General features: G+C 34.0%; 1 protein-coding gene across 6 annotated transcripts in view; it reads right to left on the minus strand.

Moving 5' to 3' along the window:
- The window catches only part of CBFB (core-binding factor subunit beta), a 90,007-nt gene that overhangs the window by 65,677 nt on the left and 2,107 nt on the right, over window positions 1-22,223 (minus strand). For all 6 annotated transcript variants that reach the window (XM_031950314.1, XM_031950317.1, XM_031950313.1 and 3 more), the window contains exon 3: window positions 16,136-16,252. In XM_031950314.1, coding sequence (XP_031806174.1) covers window positions 16,136-16,252 — 117 coding nt within the window. The remainder of the gene's footprint in view (window positions 1-16,135; window positions 16,253-22,223) is intronic.

Here is a 22,223-nt window from a genome sequence, read left to right on the forward strand (position 1 = left end):
AACTGTTTTCCAGTTTTCCCAGCAGCTCTCTATTTGCTTAACTTATATGTCTTACAAAAAGGTCTCCTAGCTGTACAACCAAGATTAGATAATCTCAGACAGCAGGACCAACTATCTTCAATTTCTTTTTTAATTTTTAAATGTTTAATTAAAAAAAATTCTTTTAATCAACCAAGAACCACCTCATCTGTCCACTTCAAATTGAAAACACAAGAAAAACAAAACTCATTAGAAATATAGTCAATCAAATGTCCACATTAACCATTTCTTAAAAAAAAAAAAAAAATTCTTATTCTGCATTCTGAGCTCTTCATCTAAAACAAGGGTGGGGAACATTCAGCTTGTAAGCTGTATAAGGCCCACAAAATCATTTGGTCTGGCTCTACCAAGGCAACCATAGGTGACAACAACTCCCACTGGTTGGGTTCTTTAAGCTGATAATTTTGTAGGGCTTATGAATGATGTTATAAATATCCAAATGATCTTTGGCAGAAAAAAGTTTCCCCACCCCTGACCTAAAAGGAGGTAGGTAGCAGGATTCCTTTGGCATCCTACTTGTTCATTACGCTGATAAGAATTCAGCACAATAGTTTTTTTTTTTTTTTTAAATCACATTTCTATACCATAATTTGTTTAGTTATTCCCCAATTTAGCAGGCACTCCAGATCCCCATTCTGTGCCATCACAGAAAGACCTATATTTTTGTACAGGTATATATTTTCACATATCCTGTATATTTTGTTCATTGTACATTTTGCTTAGTGTTCATCCCTGTATTCCTCTAACATTTCTCTAAATTTCTTCCCCATTTCTTGCATTCCACTCATTTTCCTGTTGAATAAAATTGTACCTAATATGTGTATATTTCCTCTGATCAGTTTAGATGACAGTAAGATTTAAATATCAGCTATTCTCTCCACTTCCTCTTGCAAGTTTATACAGACATTTACTTGTGCAGCCCAATTATGTTAGGCCATTTTCTTTCTTTTCCCTTTCTTCCTAGTGTATCTTTTCCCCCTTTTTCTCTATCATTTTCTTAGGATCATCATGAAAGAACAGAATCACTCCCATTCCTTGTCTAAATAGATTCCTAGGAAACTGAATGATGATAGGGTTCAGCGGGGACATGTACTAACTCCCCATATTTGAATGAAAGCAATTTACTCTTGTTTGGTCCACTTATACATACATAACTCTGGTCTTTTCAACAGGAATGCTCAGAAGGTCCAATAATGCTCATTAAAGGTCCATTTTCCTCTTCAAAGCATTATATTCAGTTTTGCTGGGCAAATTATTCTTGTCTATAAGCCCACAATAATTTCCTTCTGGAATATCATATTCCAAGTTTTCTTCCCTTTTAAAGTAGTGGCTGCTAAATCATGTGTGATCCTAACTCTGGTTCTTTGGTATTTAAATTATTTTCCAGGTCAGCTATTTTCCCCCCTATATTTTCCTTTTTTTTTCTCGCCTTTTGGACTTAATTTTAATATTTCTTATTGTCTCATGAAGTCATTGGGTTCTATTTGGTCCATTTGAATTTTCAGGGAGTTTGTTGCATGGGCAAGATCTTAAATCTTTTGTGCCAAGCTGTTAATTCCCCTTCCAAATTCTTTTTTCTAAAACCTTAATTTCTTTTCCAATTACTTCCTCAAGAGCTCTCATTCCATTTAGAAAGACATTTTTTAACCCTTGTATTATCTCTTTCAGGAATTCTAGTTGAGTTCCAACTATGTGTGTGCATCTTTCTTTGAGGCTTTGTACCTGTTTTGGAATCATTATCATCTGCCTTGGTGTCTTGGGCAACCCTGCCCATAAAACATCAATATGGTGGAATTATTATTATTTTGCCTATTCCTCCAGTCTACTTCTTGACTTTGGACTTGATATTAGGGCTGGGCTCTATCACTCATCAAGTCTGAACTGGACTTTTTTTTTGCTTCTTTCTTGGGTATAACGCAATGATACAAAAGAATGTAACATTATTTCAGGATCTTGAGGACACTTGAAAGCTCTCAATTCTTCCAAAAGGAGGTCCTGGCCTGGTCTTTTGAGTCTATACAAGCACAGAATTCTACAGGGCTCTTTTATCAGTCAGCTAAAAAGTTGTTGGTTCAAAGTGGCAGAACTGGGGCAGCTAGTGAGAGGAGTGGATTAGAGCACCAGCCCTAGAGTCGTGAGGACCTGAATTCAAATATGGGCTTAGGCACTTCACACTTACTAGTTATGAGACCCTGGGCAAATCACTTGACCCTAACTGCCTGGGGGAGGAGTAGGGTGGAAGGAGGCAGAATTATAGATTGGTCTGGACTTTCTACCTTGTTATTCTTCTGCCAGCTGGGCTATATGATAAAAGTGAGAACCTGAAAACCAGGTCTGAGCTTGGGGTCTGAGCCACACCACAGTTGACATAGCCTTTTGAACTTCCTACTTCTCAGTATAATTTCCACAGCCTTCCTGGGAAGCCATTGAATTGATGGGCACAGGTCCTCTTTTCATTCTGTTTTGTATCTGCAACCGAGGATTGGGTAGTGGGTGATTAAACTTCCAGTTAGCATCTGTTTTTGTTCTAGTGCTCTCTAATATAAGTCTAAGATGTCCTTTTGTACTGGTGAATGCCTTCTCCTGGGGCACTGGATTGCTCCAAACCTGATGCCAATGTTTGCCAACTTCTTTCTCTGTGTTGATTTGGGCCAGACAAAAGATTCTCAGTATTTTTTTTTCCTCCATTATGATTTGGTCTGCTGAATTTTATAGATTTGTCTAGGAGGAACTGTGGAAAGAGGCTTAAATGTATTGCTTCCCTCTAGTCTGTCATGATGGTCTCCATCTTTAACTTCTAAAAAAAAATCTTCACTGTATTCATAGTGATGGGCAACATGGTATAGTGGAAAGATGTTGTATTAGGATTAAGGAAGACCCACATCAAATTCCGTTTGGTAATAAATTGTGTAACCATGGATAAACCACAATTTTTCTGAGCCTCGGTCTTCTCCTTTATAAAATGGGGATGATATTACCCAGTACTTATTTTACAGGGTTGCTGTGAATCAAGTGATAGTGGAATTAGAGTGCTTTGCATTTTAAGCACTTAATTATTTGTGAGGACTTAATGCTGCCAATTATGATCCTGATTTAGGCAAGTTTGTCAAAAGGAACACAAACAAGAGAAACATAAAATTATTACAATTTAAAATCATACATTTGATTCTATTAAATTTTTTTTTTAAATCTAGAGCTGTTAATTTCACAGGTGTAGATAATTCCTAGTAAGTAATCTTCTCTACCAGTGCACAGCATTGTCAGCTTAAGCACTGAGAAGAGCAATGATCTTTACAAAGTTCCACAGCCTGTGGGTGTCAGAGGTGGGACTCACTCCCAGGTTTTTTACTCAATAGCTGGCTCTTCAGTCACCACTCCATGCTGTCTTTATCTATATAGATTAAAAATTATACTGAGTGCTTTTTCCAATTTTAGGACACCAGGAATTTAGATATTAATGTACACTACGGGAAACTATACATATTTCCCCAGAAATTATAAGGCAGTCTCAAATATTATTTACATTGCTAATTATATCTAGTAGGGCAAGGTGGGGGGATTGATAGCTAGAAACATTAGTTAACTGGAATCACTAGGTGATAGGAAATACTACACTGGAAAGATCTGCCAAAGAGAATCCAAAAAAACAGAAAAGATTCATTATTTACACCTGAGAATTCAGCAAGTCATATGTGGAAGCTAATTTTTCTTTTCTTTTCTTTTTTTTTTTTTTTTTTGCTAATTTTTCTTATTGTTGGTTATGAACTTATAACCAATATACATAATACCTCCTTTTAAATAAAAGCATTCAAGTTTTCAAGGTAAAATCCCAAAGCCACTATTTCCGCTACACCTTCTTAAATAGAAGTAGGAAGACATAAAAAACAAAAAACCAAAAAAACTGAACTTGGAATTAAAAATACCCAAGTTAAATTTCTGGACACTTTATCTGTCTTTGTGACTTTGGGCAAATCACTTATACTCTCTGGCCTTCAGTTTTTTCATTTGTAAATGAGGTAGGCAGAGCAGATTTCTAAGGTCCTTTTCCACTCTATGAATTAAGATAGTTAAAAAACTGAATATGCTCAAACTGGTTTCACACACTGATACTACAACTGATATGAGTAAATTATTTTATAAAGAAGCAAAAACAATACTTTACATAATTTTAAAACGTTTATTGAAATTCCTGGTTTCCAACAGGCTTTTTTTTTTTAGGGGGGGGGAGGTTAAGGGGAAGAGTGACATATAGAATTATGTTCTGAATATGAAGCTATTCTGAATATGACTATGAAGCTAAATATTTATGTACTTACATGTAAAACAGAATTGAACATTACTTTTTTTCCCCCCCACAAAGAAAGATTACAGATGAACTCTTGCCCCAATCACTAATATTTATAAAGATTTCATGGAACACACTAGAAAACAGATATCAGAGGAAAGAAAAGGTAAATAATCTAGTATGTTTAAGCATCTGAGACATTTCATCCAAAGGCAGTTATGAGAAACTTTTTGTCATAAAATATGCTTGTGGTTAAAATGTCTATTGTAATCTATATACAAAGGAAGTTTTTTGATTTAATTTCCATTTGTCAGATATGATCAATGTTTCCTAGGTTAATCTGTTAAGTTAACTAGTTTTCCAGATGGATATATTCCTGATGTGTCCATTAAGCTTTTCCATGTTCAAATCATTTAGTCATCTTATCCTAATAGTGAACTTCATGGGGAAAAAAAAATGTTTCATTCCACACACAGAGTAATCTCCTGGTTGCTACCATATAATCAAAAAAAATTATTGCTGGAAGACATCTTGAAGTTCATCAAGCTTTACCCCATTACTTACAAGAAAACCAAGGATCAGGGAGATGACATGGGTCATATAGCAAATTAGTGGCAGAATTGTACTGCAATTGAACTAATGTGCCCACTAATCCTTCCATAGTACTGGGGGAATCAATTCCCGAGCCTCATACATGACAAGCATTTGTCCTAACACTGAGCTATATTCCTTTCTACTTCATTTTTAAATAAATAAATAAAAAACCTGCCTTGAGGAGTTTGTTTCACTAATATGTTGGCAGAAAACTTATTTAGTTTTATTAAAACTGAGGAAAATGGGAAAAAAAACTTAGTAATCTAAGAAACAGATATGACATGTAACAAGGTTCAGTCTCCTGAAGATAAAATAAAAATGAACAATATAATAAGTTTAATCTAAGTTCTTTACTTACACCATCACCAGTATTATAAACTTGTCAAACGATGGGTTTCTTTTTCTTAAAAACAAAACAAAACTGATAGGGAAATTGAGTTGCAAAGAAAATAACTAACTCCAAATTACATCAGAATTGAGTAACAGCAATAGGAAACAAGCTTGGGATTCTCTGTTTTAGTCCAATAATAATAATACTTCTCTATTTAAACCTGGCTCCTGATGTAAATCTAGTTGTAGATCAGGAAATTCTAGGGGAAAAAAAGCAATAAAGGTTATACCTTTTAATATGGGAGGAGAAATGAGCATAAAGAATAGGAATGTCACCAAAAGGTATATACTACATACGTGTATTGCAAAGCTACAGCCTGAGAAACTCAGTTTAGGAGAAATATGCTGAGAGGGTAACATTAATAATGGTTTTTATAATGCCTATAAAATGAAGTGAGTTTCTCTAAGTGGAAAAGGTGGAAAGAAGGGAAGAATTAGGGCACATCAAATTTAAAAGATAAAAATAACTTTCTTAGTTGTTAAAAGATTTCAATATCTTCAATGTCATTGGGATAATTTAAGAAACAAATTTTAAAAATATTTTGGATTAAAAGATGATCTGGCTAGACAATTTATCAATTCAGAATTTGCAACACGCAATTTAAAAAAGGGCCGGGGCTAAACTTCACCTTTGTACTAAGAGAAAAAAGATGTTCACTAAGCAAATTAATAGATATTAAAAAATTATCAAAGGAGCAGTTATTTACTTTAGGAACAACCTATTTTAAAACATTTTACATACACTATTTGTGCTACTGTAATGTAATTTGAACAAAATTTATTTTCCAAAGGAGCCTAGACATGCTAGTTATAAATCATTATTTTCACTACTGTTTCTACATATGAGTAGTATTTTATCATTATTTTACAGATTAAAAAAAGGTTAACTACATAGAGAAGCTGAATGTCGAGCCAGTGCCTAATACTCAGCACAAACTTTGAGGGAAAAAAATGGCAACATTTTTAATACATTTACAAACTAACATAAAAAAGATGCTACACCTTTTCCTTTTAGGAAAATTAAGAGAGATGGAATGGTCAAGGGAAAAGATCCCAGCAGTGCTTGATCAGAACAAATCCATCTTGGACACTTGTTGAACTTCCTGGACCCCCCTGTCCCCATTCTTTTTTCTATAGAATATTGTTATCATCCATCTCATATCAGTAGATATGAACGAAGTACTCTGTGTAATCTTTACAGCATTATATATAATAATGTGTTGGTATTAATCAGTTCTTAGTGCAACATGACTAACATTGATTAAAATGACTTGGGAAGAATCTTATTTTTGAACTTCTAAAATACACATTTTTATCTTGCATACCTAGACTAGCAAGAAAGAACTAGATGAGTTTGACTAGGGATTTTTTGGGGCTAACATCCAAGTGGCCTGGTTATATCCTGCCAAATTGTGGGTGGCATATAAACAGAAACAATATTTATTCTGGGACAAAGATCCTGCAGGCAAATTACTGCAAATGTTCCAGAAGAAACAGAGCCAATTGTTGGAAAAGACTATTAAAAACAGGATTCTGTTCCCATTCATTATAAGTTTTATAAATTTGAGCTTTGATATATTATACTGAAGCCCCCTGAGTGATGATACAAAAAAATACAAAAGCATAGAAAGGAAACAAAAAAATGTCCAGATGATCAAACTGAGAATGATACAATGCCTCAGCTGATGAATATTTGCTCGTGATATTGTTTAATCACATAATTAAAAGGAAAAAGACATGCATACAAAAGGCAAAGTTTTAATCTCTCACTCTGGTGATCTAAATCATCAGATTTGGAGTTGTGCTCATTCAAATACAATATTGTAATTACATGAAGCTTATTTTATTGCTCTTTAAAATTTCCCACTTCACATTTTCTAGTCTTTTGAAGGAAAAAATGTAACACATTAACTAAAAGCAATCACTGTGCATGAGCTGAAAATTACACTAACAGTTAACTCAAAATCCTTCCAAAAAAACAGAATCCTCAAATCCCACTGAGGATGGGAATAAACACAAAATGCACAGAGTCACTAAGCTGGTTACACAAGACTAATGGCTTCCAGTTAACTATAATAACCATTTACATTCTTTTGCAATAACAAACACTTAGGAATAGGTCCTATGAGGAAAGGTCAAAGAACTGTAGTCCAAGGAAGAAAAGGCTTAATTTAAAGCATGATTTGAATTTTGTCTTTTGAGTTTGTGAAGAGTTTTCTGTAAGAAGGATAGGAGATTATTCTATGTGTCCACTTATTAAGAGAAATTTAGTTTCCACAGATGGAATATTCTCAATTGACTGGATTACAGACAACTACCGAATGTTAAGAAATTTCCAGGTCTTAGTGTCTTCTTGAATATACAATCTAAACCAACCTAGGATGGTTAAGTATTCATTTACCTTAAGATGAAGACAATTTTTTCAGGTATCCTTCAGCTATTAATAAATTGTATGACTAAATTATTTATAATTTTAGTCTATTAGATTTTAGATTTGTCCATTTTATTAAACAAGATGGTCAGTGTAAATTGCTCAATAAAATTACTGAGTACAAAAGTACTCAAAGTGAATTAGTTACCAGGATATGCATTTTGAATGTATTCATTATTTTTTTAAAACCCCAATATTGAACTACCAACCACATTACAATGACTGTAAGAATATTCTTCACAATGGCTTTGTAAAAGAGAAAGTTATTCACTTCTCTATTAAAAGAAGGGAGCAAAACAATTATGCATTGCTAAAATTGAGGGAAAAAATTTATCCTTTATATTTACTTTGTGTACTGTCTTACTCCAATGATATCCCTGCTTTATCGAATCTGGTCCTAGTGTGATTAGTTTTCTCGTAAGATTTCCCTATCTCTGACCAGATTTTTGGTTTGGCTAAGATTCATTTCCAGGATTCCAGCCTCCCAGAATTTCCCCTACTCTTTGTGTTACTATAATTCTTTAGGCCTTTCTGGGCCAGTTGATGGTGCATTATTGTTGCAATGTTATCAATTCTGGCTGATTCTAAAGTAGAGAATATGTTCTCAATTCAAATGATGAGATAATATTTGTAAAGCACTTAGCAAAATGCTTAGAACATAGTAGGTGCTTAATAAATCACTGATAACATTTGTTTCACCATGTGCTTGTTTCTTCCTTCCCTTTAAATATTCTGTCATGTCAACAATGAAATAGGGTCTTCTGATTTAGAATTGGCAAATCCACTCTTTTGTAGTCCTGGAGCACTTAAATTCACTTGAACTTCAGTGGCCACTGTTATGCTCAGTCTTTATTAATCTGTTCAGAATGGCATTAGGCCTTGGGTGACAGCCTTATTCAGATGGTTACAGAGGCAAAGAATACAAAGGAATATTTCACTCAGGATCTCACTCTGACAGTAGCAGTTGTCTAAGAACTAAACCTTCTTGCCCCATTCAAAATTTAGCACTATTCTAGAGATAACACCTGCCTGCAAACCAGGCACAGCATTTTTCCCTCATTAAAAAATTCAAGGCCAAGGACATAGAGATGATGAAACATACCTTACTCTATCTGATTTAAAAAATATATATATTCAATTCATATTAATAAAAAAAAGTAATTAGCTACAGAACATGTAATTTCATAGTATCAGAGTTAGAAATTATATCAGATTATAGAATATTGGAATTGCAAGGGGGTTAGAAGCCATCTAATTCCACCCCCTAACTTTAAACAGCATAGTGAATTGGGCATTGGATTTGGAGTTCAGAAGACCTGGGTTTAAATCTGACTTCAGACTAGAAGTGAGATCCTTGGCAATCATTTCACCTGTTTGCCTCAGTTTCCTCAGCAGCAAAATTGGAATAAAAGCACCTACCTTCCAGAGTTGTTGGATCAAGTGAGATAATATTTGTAAAACGCTTAGCACGGTTCCTGGCACATAATAAGCACAGTTAGTTATTATCATTATTTGGCTTGAATAAAGGTAAGATGAGAAAAAGAAACCCCTTTTTTTCACCAAAATACTCCTACAGACCCCCAGAAAATGAACTGGTATGGAGAGTAAGATCTATTTGAAGGGCAGGTTGGGTTAGAGAATGGCAACCAGAAGACTCAAATGAGAAAGTATAGCTAAGAATTCTAAATGGGAGGGTTCAAAGAAAAGGCGCCTGCTACTGATGAAAAAGCTTTTGTCATTATCACTATCATCACTTATTAAAGAGGAAGCAAATGAAGCTCAGAAAAGGCAAGTAACTTCCTTAAAGTCATAAGAAACTTAGTTCTCACCATCACAAGATTATTGGTTCTGGCCTGAAGTCTCATTGTTGAGAGGAGCCATATTCATTAGAATTGATCATTGTAAAATCTTGCTGTTTCAGTGAATACAAATTTCTTGAGAACAAAGACTTTTCCTACTTTTGCCTTTGTATCCCTGATGACTAATATAGATGCCTAGCACTAAGGAGGTGCTTAAAGGTGATTGGTTATTGTTATGGAATTCACATGGAAACCTTGGGTTAGCCCTTAATCTGTTTGCCTTGGTTTACTTAGCTGTAAAATAGGGAAAATAATAGCTTCCAGGGCTGTTGTAAAGATCAAATAATTTTTAAAGTGGTTAGCACAGTGCCTGGCACATAGTAAGCACAGTTAGCTGCTATTATTATTTGATTTGAATAAAGGTAAGGTGAAAAAAAGAAGCCCCATCCCCTCACCAGAACAAATTTTATGTATCCCGAGGCAATGAACAGATATAGAGAGGAATATCTATTTCAAGGACATATTGGGTTAGAGAATGGCAACTAGAAGACTCAAATGATAAAGTATACCTCTATGAATTCTAAACGGGAGGGTTCAAAGAAAAGGAGCCTGCTACTGAAACTCAAAGGATTTAACTGAGTAAAACCCTAGGAATCATCTGCTTAATAGATAAGAAAACTGAATCTCAAGCAGGGGAAGTGACTTGTGAAGGTCACAGAGCTAATAAGTAGCCGAGAAGATTCAAAATGGTGATCCTCATTGTTTTGGAGTGGGGAAAAATAATAATTATCTGAAATGTCCAAAATTGCAGAAGCTCAATGAATCAGGAGAAATGCCAGTCCAAATATCAGAGAACAATATTCATTTCTGGGAAAAATTCTTTCCCATTTCCCATAAATGCTAAGACTATCCCTGTGCATTGAAGTATAAAGACTCCATGTGAATCAATGATGAGAATACAGAGCAGAGATGGAGAGAAATCCAAAAGGCTTTCAGAGAGGAAGGTCCAGGAAACAGTTTTCACCTTTCAGTGATGTTGTATAGGGCAGTGGAAAGAAAGCTAGGTCTGGAGGTATGGCATTTGAATTTCAGCTCTGTTACTACTGGGGTGATCTTGGACAAGTCACTTAAAATTTCTGGACTTAAAGTTTCCTCACTTAACAAATGAGGAACGGAAGATCTCTGAGGTTCTTTCCAGTTTTATGATTCACTGAATCATTCTTTGTTGGTAAGGCTCCTACAATACCTTCTTGGGTCAACAAAGGTCACTGAATTTATCTTCTGAATAGGGCCAAGCATCAGAGGGCTTAACCATAGGTTATTGAATTTGAGTTGAAAGATATCTTAAACATCATCTCATCTAACCCCCTTATTTTATGGGTGAAAGTGATGCTTAGAGAGGAAAGATATTAAGTGGCAGATCTGGACTTTGAATACAGGTCCATTAAGGCCAAATTTGTGCTCTTTCCACCATATTTATGATATAGAAAAACATTAGGAGTAGCTGAAATTGTTTTTTCACATTTAAATTTATCATAAATCTTTCTGCATGGTTCAAGTTCCATTTTAAGTAACTCACCTCCTATGACTCCATTTAAATGGCCTATAAATGTATCATTTAAAAGATTTTTTTTTTTTACTATATTAAACCCCAACTATCTTAGACATATTTGTTTCCTTTGAGAATTACAATCAGTCAGCATCAAAAAGTTATCAAACTGTGCATACGCTTTGATCCAGCAGTGTTTCTACTGGGCTTATACCCCAAAGAGATACTAAAGAAGGGAAAGGGACCTGTATGTGCCAAAATGTTTGTGGCAGCCTATTTGTAGTGGCTAGAAACTGGAAACTGAATGGATGCCCATCAATTGAAGAATGGCTGAATAAATTGTGGTATATGAATATTATGGAATATTATTGTTCTGTAAGAAATGACCAACAGGATGATTTCAGAAAGGCCTGGAGAGACTTACATGAACTGATGCTGAGTGAAATGAGCAGGACCAGGAGATCATTATATACTTCGACAACAATACTATATGATGACCAGTTCTGATGGACCTGGCCATCCTCAGCAAGGAGATCAACCAAATCATTTCCAATGGAGCAGTAATGAACTGAACCAGCTACGCCCAGAGAAAGAACTCTGGGTGATGACTAAAAACTATTACATTGAATTCCCAATCCCTATATTTATGCCCACCTGCATTTTTGATTTCCTTCACAAGCTAATTGTACAATATTTCAGAGTCTGATTCTTTTTGTACAGCAAAATAACGGTTTGGTCATGTATATTTATTGTGTATCTAATTTATATTTTAATATATTTAACATCTACTGGTCATCCTGCCATCTGGGGGAGGGGGTGGGGGGTAAGAGGTGAAAAATTGGAACAAGAGGTTTGGCAATTGTTAATGCTGTAAAGTTACCCATGCATATAACCTGTAAATAAAAGGCTATTAAATAAAAAACAAAAAAAAAAATCAGTCAGCATAATGATGGCAAGTCAGAAATTTTACTCATTAAGGCAAACCCACAAGAAGTGTTTTCTAGACTTCTTTGCTTATTCTAATACAATGTAGAAAGAGCAATGAATCAGGAACCAGAAGACAAATCTAACTCTGATTTTGGTGCAAACCAATTGTGTGAGTTTGGTACAGTGACAACTTTGATTAACTTCTATCTATAAAACAAAAAAGCTAAACCATAATCTCTCTCTCTTTTTTTTTTCCCCTGAGGCAGTTGGGGTTAAGTGACTTGCCCAAGATCACACAGCTAGAAAGTGTGGAAGTGTTAAGTGTCTGAGACCGGATTTGAACTTGGGTCCTTCTGACTTCAGGGCTAGTGCTCTATCTATTGCACCACCTAGCTACTCTCCCATACTCTCTTTTACTCTAAAATTCTCTGGTTAATTTTTTGCTTTAATGAATTATATTTTATTAATTATAACAGCATCTATATATACTTGGGGAAAAAATTTTTTTTTGGTACCTGACCTGTGATTTCATTAATCTAGGGAGCTTCAATCACAGAATTTCCTTTACCAATCTTTTTTAAATAATCTATTTAGAGCAATGTGAATTACCTTCTTCAATATTGAATATGGCTTACATCTGTTTCCAATGTTCTGATTTTTTTTTCCTATTTCGTGTTTTAACATTCTAATTGTGTTTGAGATGATTCCATAAAAGAATAAACAATATAGTAGGGAAAGGAAGGTAGAAGTGTTGGCTGATCTGTACCAAAGCATATTTTAAATGCAATCTGTTTCAGAAGTATACTAGAACTACATTGAACACATAATTTAACAGCATTTCTAACTGTCCTTTTAATTTTGTACAAGAAGCGTAGCACAATCCTACTGGGAAACTCACTCTGTCATATCTGGAAGCATAATTAAATAATTTCAACTTTTCTAGAATAATGGACAAGTTCCACAATTACTTATTTACTCTAGGGATAGTAAAAACAAACAGAAAAACTTTGGGCCATTTTCTGACATCTGAACTAACTGCAATATGTCCTACTTAGTAAGATTCCAATTCTCTATTTAAATATAGGTACTATTATGAAGTTTAAAAAAAAAAAAACCCCTACATAAATTATCTAATTTTGCAAAAGCTATAAAGATCAAGACACTGATACACACAACAATTTTTACTGTTTGTTATTCCATATCTGTTCAGTAAAAAAAAAAAGGCTTTGGTAAACTCTTTAAATTACATCAAGTCATATTTATTTAATATCTGACCTCAAAGTCAAAGTGTCTTTCCCATTCCTTAAGGAAAAAAGACAAACTACACATTAACATTTCAAGGACCTATGGTCAGTGTGAGCATATCCTAAGACTGCCACATCCCCAGGCCTTGGTAGATACACAAACAGGACTGAAGACCAAGATTGGAAGGGATTTAAGGAGTAGTCATCTAGTAATTCAACAGAGGCATTTTAGAGGTGAAGTGATTTGCTCAAAGTCAAAGAGGTATTAAATGATTTGGGGAGGCAGGATAGATTGGGGTGAGGGCAGAACAAACTTGGAAGGTAGCTGAGAACAAGCTGGTAAATTTCCTTCCTATAGAAACAGACATGGTCCATCACCATATATTACATATGAAAACTGTATCTTAGAAATTTTCACACAACAAATGTGCTATTTTACCTATTGATTGTTTATACCTGTATTAGTCAAACTGGTTTTCTCTAGATTTGTAGTTTCTGAAAAAGGGCATTTTAAGGTTAAAAAAAATATTTAAAAAATAGAAGAAATTCAAACTATTGTGTTCCCACCTCGGGGGTGGGGGGGAAAGGAACTAGCTAAGATGAGAGACAAAGAGCAGATCTTCTTTAGGCTATTCTTTTGTATCAGTCTAAGGGCAATATTGTCTAACTTTGGACATATCTCTTCTTACCTCTACAATTTGTATGTAATAAAATGAGGTAGCTGAAAAGCACTATAGTCAAGTACAATTTCAATAGTCTGTGTAAAGGATTAAAAATATATATATAACCTTCTAGCTTCTCCTAAGGCAAATAAAACAAAATTTCCAGAAAAGACATTCTATAACAAAGATAAACAACAACATCATTCTTAAACTAAGAGGAATTATTTTCGGATTTTTCACAGGTAATCAAAAATATATTATAAAAACTAGATTCCCCTCTTTTTTTAGACAACACTTTTTGTTCCTATAATTGAAAACAGCTTGATGGCTTAAGTCCAGGAAAATTCTGCTTCTGGTTTGATAATCGATATTCCCAAGTGTTACAGAAAACTACAAAAATTCGGCCTTAAATTAGTTAACGCCTTTCTTAAAAGTAGTAAACAAAACAGAAAAATGGAAATCATTGGAAAAGCAGGTTTGTTAAAAACTGTCCGTTATTTAAATTTTCTATTAAATTTAAATTAGGACCAAAAATTGGAGGGAATGTAGATTGTCTACCACTTCATGACATTAGAAATCACTTAAATGACTTTGGACCAAGTCTTTAAACCAAGGTCAGTTTCTAAACTATCACATATATTTATGAGAAAGGATAACCAAAAAAGGCTCCAAAAACTCTTACAAATAGTCTAAATTCTCCTTCTTTCCTGTAATATGAAATAAGAAAAAAGGCAATCATTTTGCTTTAATTTCTCCAACAGACAACACTAACAAATAAACAAGAAGAAAACAAATGTATTGTATCATTCAGTTTTTCTAAACTAGTCAAATATTTTCTCACTGAAATCCAAAAACCAAGTTTAGTTTGGTCTGCCAACCACAAAAAAGCTCATAAGCTACACCTAACTAAAATTTCATAAAAATAAAAAAAGCCCATTACTATATAATAACTTGCATTTATAGAAACAGAAAAATGATTTTCCTACTACGGTTTAATGCTTAAATATTCTCAAAGGAACACTAAAAAGTTTTTTCTTCTTGAAAGTAAAATGACAACTTTCTCACAGATCAAAAATTTATAAAGAAAAACTAATCTAGGTCACTGAATTAAAAAATAAATAAATAAATAAAAAAATAAAGTACAGGACCAAACTAAATCTGAGAAAAGCCAAGCAATTCTGCATATAAAATCAGCCCAATGACTATTTGGGGAATAATTTTAATTTGGTTTCTAGAACTTTAATATGGCTAACCTATACTATGCTAAACTCCAAATTATATATCTTGGTATACAATTTGGAATTCATTTATCAACCACCACAGTAAAATGAGTGAAACACTTTAACAAAGATCAACTAAAGGTGTGCATCTTAAAAATTCATTTGAGATCATTTCAATTTTGGTAGGGGTTTGCTGTTCAAAGTATTTCCAATTATATTTTCATATCCTATGCTCACACTTCAATTATTACCATTAAAATAACGTCCCAACTGAGTTACTTGTCTTCCTGAAAATTTTTATTAAGATTAAGCGAGATGGAGATAGGGGTAGAAAGGAGAAGGGAAAGAGAAGAAAAACCAAGAAGTTTAAAACTTTACAAGTTATGTTTTATACAATGTTTTCCCTCAGTGTTCTCTATATTAACCCACAGGAAACAAAACAAATATTAAGTTGCTCTCTTCACTTGATAGTTAAATTTTTTTCTGGGTTTTTACATTTTTCTAAAGTGATATAAAAATAGCTTAAGCTTCTTGCTCTCTTTTATACATATTCACATCTGTCATAATAAAACTATTTTTGTTCAAATCAAAATGAACCGAAATTTAAACAATTGGCATTCAAAACTTTTACATGAGCAAACATTTCTTTAAAACCTACAGAACTCAGTTTTCTCAAGTCAAATTTTGAAGCTATAAAATTTCCTTAAAGCAGTTAATCGATATAAAAAACTTTTTTTCCAACATTTTTAAAGGGATAAAGTTTTGAATGTCATATATGAGAAGGCACAGTACAGAATTCTTTGTGAACTATAAGTTTTTATAACAAATGGTTACATTAGAAAACACTGGAAAGTTACAACATTTTCATTGCAACAAAATGACATGCAATGTGCCTCCCCATTCCATGATGTAATACACTTGTGTTCTACTTATAAAAAGGTACAGTCTATAGTCACAGAACTAGTTATTTTAAAATGCAAAGATATTTCTCTTACCTTGCCTGCTTCTCTTTCCAAGTCGACATATTCCCGGCTAGGTGTTTGTCGCTGCTCTCCCTGCCAGCTGGCCGGAAAAAACTGGAGAGACAGATTGGTTCCTGTGGCCACAAAAGCCTTTTAGAAAAATCAATACAAACAGGATCAGGAGCAAGACATTACATAAATTATGCAAGCAGTCATTTATTTTTACATCAGTTTATGTCTTAAGCCAGGCAGCAAAAGGAATACTTAAAGTCAAAAACACACACTCATCATTTTTCTTAAGTATTAAGTTACAAACATCTGATTCCATTTTGACGACATTTGCCATTGGCTGCTTAGATATAAAATAAGACATGGAATCAATACTTTCTTTCAGGTCATTTTTTGCTGACGTTAGAATCTCACGTTGCAAAATCTGAGCTAGAGGCTATCAACCCTACACTTAAAAATGGTTATTTTTAAAATACAAAATTATGACACACACACACACACAAATCACCCAACATCTAAAGAATTAGATTTTTATAGAATGCCATGATTTAAAAAGAAAACACTGCCCAGAACTTTTTGTTTGTCTTTAAAGCATTTGTAAATAAGACATTTCTCTATTTTTTTCTGGCTTCATGATGAGCTTGTGCTAACAGTAGGATCACATATTTAGAACCAGAAGAGAGTTTGGAGATGAAATAGTTCAGCTCTCATTTTATAAATGGAGGAACTGAGGCCCAGAGAGATGAACTGATTTGCTCAGGTGACACAGGCAGCCTAGCAAAGCCATATCTTCAACTAAGTGGCTCTGACTGGAAATCCATTTACTCTTTCCATTTACTAATTACTTCAAGATAATCCTCTGGTGCTAAAAATGCATGAAACTGAGATACAAATAAAATTTTCACTTTTTAAATATTTGAAAGCAATAGCCAAATTCTAAAATTGCCAAAATTCTAAAATTGACAGAAATTGTCAATCTCCCAAAGTATTTTTTAGTAAGAGAGTAAAAAATAGGGGAGAAAGCAACATGAAACTTAACTATAAAAATATTCACCCAACACATGATATAGTTGGAAGACTGCTTATAAATGATTGGCCAACATCATCATATGTTCTGAGACTATTAACAATATGAATTTTAGCTTTATATGAATGAGTTTTCTAAACCACAAAGTGGAAACAACACTATCCTTACTTCTTTGGGATAATCTGGAAACTAATAAAAAACCCCAAATCTGAAGAACAACATTTGACAAACATTACCATCATCCAAATGAAAATATTACTTGGTGAATATATCAGTAAGTGGTATTAAGTTGGTGTCCGTCTCTTTCTAAGTAAGGAGCAAAGAAAAGCTCTTAAAAATTTTGGTTTCAAGTCAGAACTAGTCTTACATTGGATGTAAAAATCTCCTAGGAGGTATTCACATTTGGAAGGGACCTTAAAGCACTGAGCCCAAGAACCTTATTTCACAGAGGAAACAGGCCCAGCAAGATCAGGTAATTTGTCCAAGGCCATATAGAAAGGTGGAAGGTCAGGATTCCAGCTCCTACCCTCCAAATCCCAAAATTTTTGTTCAGGAGTTGCCCTTTATTTTAGGGGCAAAACCCCCCAACTATTTTAGTAATTGTAAAGATTTTTAAAATATTATATCAAGTCAACAAGTATTTATTAAGCATTTAATATGTGTCAGGTACTGTCCTAAGAATTGGGAAAGTCAGTTCTTATCCCAAGGAGCTTATACTCAAATGGTGAAAATAAGCACAAAATAGCCCAAGAACCGTGAGGTGGTAATACAAGTATTACCCCCATATTACAGACAAGGCAGTATGGTTTAATGGATGGAGAGCTGACCCTGAAACCAAGAACACCTAGGTTCAAGTCTTGTTGCCGACACATAATGGCTGTATGACCTTGGCCAAGTCCTACAACCTCTTATTACTGCAGGCCAGTGGTGTCAAACTAATATAGAAAAGGAGGCCATAGACTGACTTACAAAACCACATTAATATTAACTATGAATTTTTGTATTTTGTTAATTGTTTCCCAATTATATGTTAATCTGGTTCTGGTTATACTTAGTGGTGTCTCCAAGACCACATACTGCAGGGAAAACCTACTGGCATGAGGAAAGAGAGTCCTCTATATTAAGAAAATCCTCAGTACTGGAGTTGAGATTTATATTCAGGTCTTCACTCCAACTTTAGTAGTTTTCCAAGTTGTCACATTGGTTAAGGCCAAAATTTATCATATTTCTAATGAGCTGAAACATGTTTTCTTTTTAAATTTTTTTCTAATAATTAACATATATATAATTTGGTTAAAAAAGAAAAGTCAAGCGGTGTGATATAATGGAAAGGTCAAAGTACCTGGGCCTGGCCACTTAATATTTGTGTGATTTTGGGCGAGTTATGTCCCTTTCTTTGGATCTCAATGTCCTCGTGTGAAATAAGTTTGGTTTAGATTAGTCCCTAATAGATTGAGATTCTGATCTAAATGTCCAGGAAAACAAGAGGAATGCCAGATTTACAAAGCCCTTACAAATCGCCTTTCTCAGGTGATTCGGGGGGAAAAATCCCACAGGTAGGTTACAGTGGGAAAGGCAATGTGCTTCTCATCAGTACTGAGCCCAAAGCAAGACACTCTCCTTCTCTGGCCTTCAGTTTCCTTATTTATGGAATGGAAAGAATCCCCAACATCCTTCGAGCTGGAAATCCTATAAAATCCTTAGATGACTGAGTCCTTTAAATAGAGCACACCAATTTCTTTACCCTCCCACTGTTTCGACAATAACTAAAAATTATTTTTATACATAAAATTATCAAGGCTATCACACATTTTAAAGAAATCTAACTGGTTTATCAAAGATCAAGGTTCATTTAAAAATGGTTATGCCTTTAGCTTTGATATTTGTGTAATGAAACAATTCTCTTTCATGATGGTATTATAATTCACTTAAAGAATTTCCAATAGTTTTTATGGCTGCCATATAGCAACACAGTTTTAAGACAAAAAAACAAAAACAAACAAACAAACAAAAAAAACCCATTACACGATACAAATTCCCTCAAAAGATACCTTTGCCAGATCTCAATACTATGAATGCCTGTTACCTAAGAATATAAACTAAAGGCTGTTTTCTAACAGAATCCCTTGATGGTATGTTACTGCAAAGTCATATTTTCTTCTCATTTACAGAAAGTTCCTTTATCTGAACAGATAATACATATTTTAAATACGTCTCAACATTGTCATGGCTCTTCATGATTATACTATTCTTTAATCTTTCCCCAGTATTTTAGAATAAATGTCAAAAAACTGAATGGAAAGATGTCAACTGAAACAAAATGGCCTGATAAAAGCAGAAAATACTTTCAGCATTCTAAAAAATGCAAATAGGAAGATTTTCATTATAAAGAGTTTTGAAAACCTTATATAAATGCCAGTTTTTAATTATCATTTTATTCAAAGCAAAGGCAGTATTAAGCATCCATGAATGTTAGTTTTCCAACAGTCCTTGTAATAGAGTGGAACTTTTGGCAAATGAAATTTGATGAATGTCTTCCTCTACTAAGGCAATGGACCCCAGCGGACAGCCTCTGCCAGGTAAAGATCAATATAGCCCATAGATTTACCACCTTAACTCTTGTTTAATTTTTAATTTCAAGAATACATTTTCTGCCTATTATCTCTTCTCCTAATCCTTCTACATTCAAAGAAGATGATTAAAATAGACCAGTTTAGATTTAAAAATTTACAGACAATGTACTTAAATGTCCAAAGAGAAAAATAAATGAAATAGTTAGATTCCCCCCAGTATTATTCCAACTCTGCTATAAATTTTAAATATCCAAACAAAGTCACATCTTATGTAGAAATGGAATATGTACTTTTGCAATTCAACTTTTAAAATAAGTCTCAGGTCTGGCTCTAAAATGTCGCTTGCTTTGGGATACACAACCAATGAGAGAGCTAAATCATCAACGTTAATTCAAAGAAAAGGTTCTAGACTGAGGTAACAAATCTAGCCCACCCCATCATCACTGAAAAGAACCTAATATAAATGGAAAACATTGTGCCTCATAGATTCCAACTTTCTCTTCACTCTTTCTGTTCTGAGGGGACAGAGAAAGTAGAAGAGTCTCACAATGTTGCCAGGCCTTATACCTTTTAATGAAATTCATCAGCAAGTATTAAAAAATTCTCTCATTTATTCCTATTATCCTGCTTAGAGCTGCCATTCACTAAGATAATAAGGTATAGAATTTAGAGTAGTTTGGGGCAATTTATTACATTAACTAATAAGTCTGCTATTAAAGATCACTTTTCTTATATTGGGGGACCCTCCCCCAAAAAAGTCAAAAGGTTAGAAAGCAAATGCTGATTTTTTTCATTGTTGTTTTATTAAAGCTTAAAATAAATATACATTGAAAGCAATTCACTTCTCAATGGTGTTCTTCTCTCTCCAAAGAATCCTCCCTTGTAATAAGCTTTTCATAAATTAAAAATCATAAAAGCCAATATGTACCACAGAACTGAGGATACCATTATTAAAATTAATATACAAAGCCTTTAAAATCAGCTCATACATGTTTTGGATGAGTAGGTCAAATTTCAGTTCAAAATGAACTTTTAACAACCTTCTTGATATGTTTTTAAAATGTAAATTACCACAAAACCCTTAACAATAGCAAAAATGTTGAGAATTATTTTTTAATTAAAAAAAAATAATAAACTAGCCCTCAAGGAAAAACCCAGCATCATTCAGCAAAATCAAGTATTTAATAATTTTCTCCTTATAAGCATCAAATTAATAAATTAGTCTACTTTCTCTGATCTTCAACAATTTTGTTAGAATTGAAGAGGCATATAATTTTTAAACCCAGATATGCAAACAAAAAAATCATCCCAGATCTCTTGAAAGAGAAATTCATAAAAAATAGAGAATCATGTAACACCGTTTACACTAAGAAGATTAGGATCTACTTTAGGTCAACTTATACCCCTAAAACATAAGCATAAAGCAGTAAAAGCTTCATATAACAGGACTGGTCTTATATAGAAAGTGTTACTCCTACAGCTGGGCTACAAAACGTTGTTCCACATATTCACTAGATGCCATTCTTGTCAACATATTAAGTATATATAAATTAGAGAATTTTAGCGCTGGAAGCAAACCAGGAAATGTTCTGATCCACCTTATCCCCCACACAGTTGGGGAAACTGAGGCCCTGAGAAGCGGCTTGATCAAAATCACTCCAAAATCAGAACATTAAGTTTCTTGATTGATTCTGGGGCTTTCCCTCTATACCACAGTGTAGTCTAGGCTTTTATTTTTGAAAGTGTTTTCCATCGACTAGCTTCTTTTATTCACACAACAATCCCAAGAGATAGGGAGGGTTGGACTCTCCACATTTTATGGATGAGAGGTGATAAATAGATTTCATTTATGTAGTATTCTGAAAGACTATGTTCCAGTGAGGTAAAATAAGGCTCTTTTCATGAGACTAAGTCAGTAACAAAACAAAACTGATACTTCTGTCCATTAATTTACCTTCTCCACCTTACCCAAATACTGAAAAAATGTTCCCTTTCTACCCCACCTTAAATGGCTAACCTTCATAAATTCTTCATGAGATTAATTAATTATATTTATAATTTCTTCAGCATTCTCTTCTAATATAACCTAACTTGTACAAAATTGTCTTTCTACATGATGAAGTGGACACAATTAAATCCTTCCCCCCATTAAACAAACCTTCAGTTACATCAGCAAATATGTTTTTGTTACTTTCCAAGTTTACAAACAGCTTGGTACCGTAGAAAGAGAACTTGCCTAAGAGTCAGGAGATCTCTATAAAATGCCCCTATTATTCCTTGTGAGACCTTGGATAAATCATCATACCTCTCTGGACCTCAATTTCTGAATTTGTGAAATGGCATCATCTCTTCCGTTTCCTGCCAGCTTTATGATTCTATGACTCAGCACTAAATAACCCATTAGGGCCTAGGTCTTGGGCTTCCCCCTCCCCTCTATCTACTTAGCCCTATTGTTGCTCACTAGCACCCTCAACAGGACAACTGGAGTAGAAACAAACGAGAGGCCTAGGGC

The sequence above is a fragment of the Sarcophilus harrisii genome, chromosome 2 (assembly GCF_902635505.1).
Source record: "Sarcophilus harrisii chromosome 2, mSarHar1.11, whole genome shotgun sequence".
Classification (NCBI taxonomy): domain Eukaryota; kingdom Metazoa; phylum Chordata; class Mammalia; order Dasyuromorphia; family Dasyuridae; genus Sarcophilus; species Sarcophilus harrisii.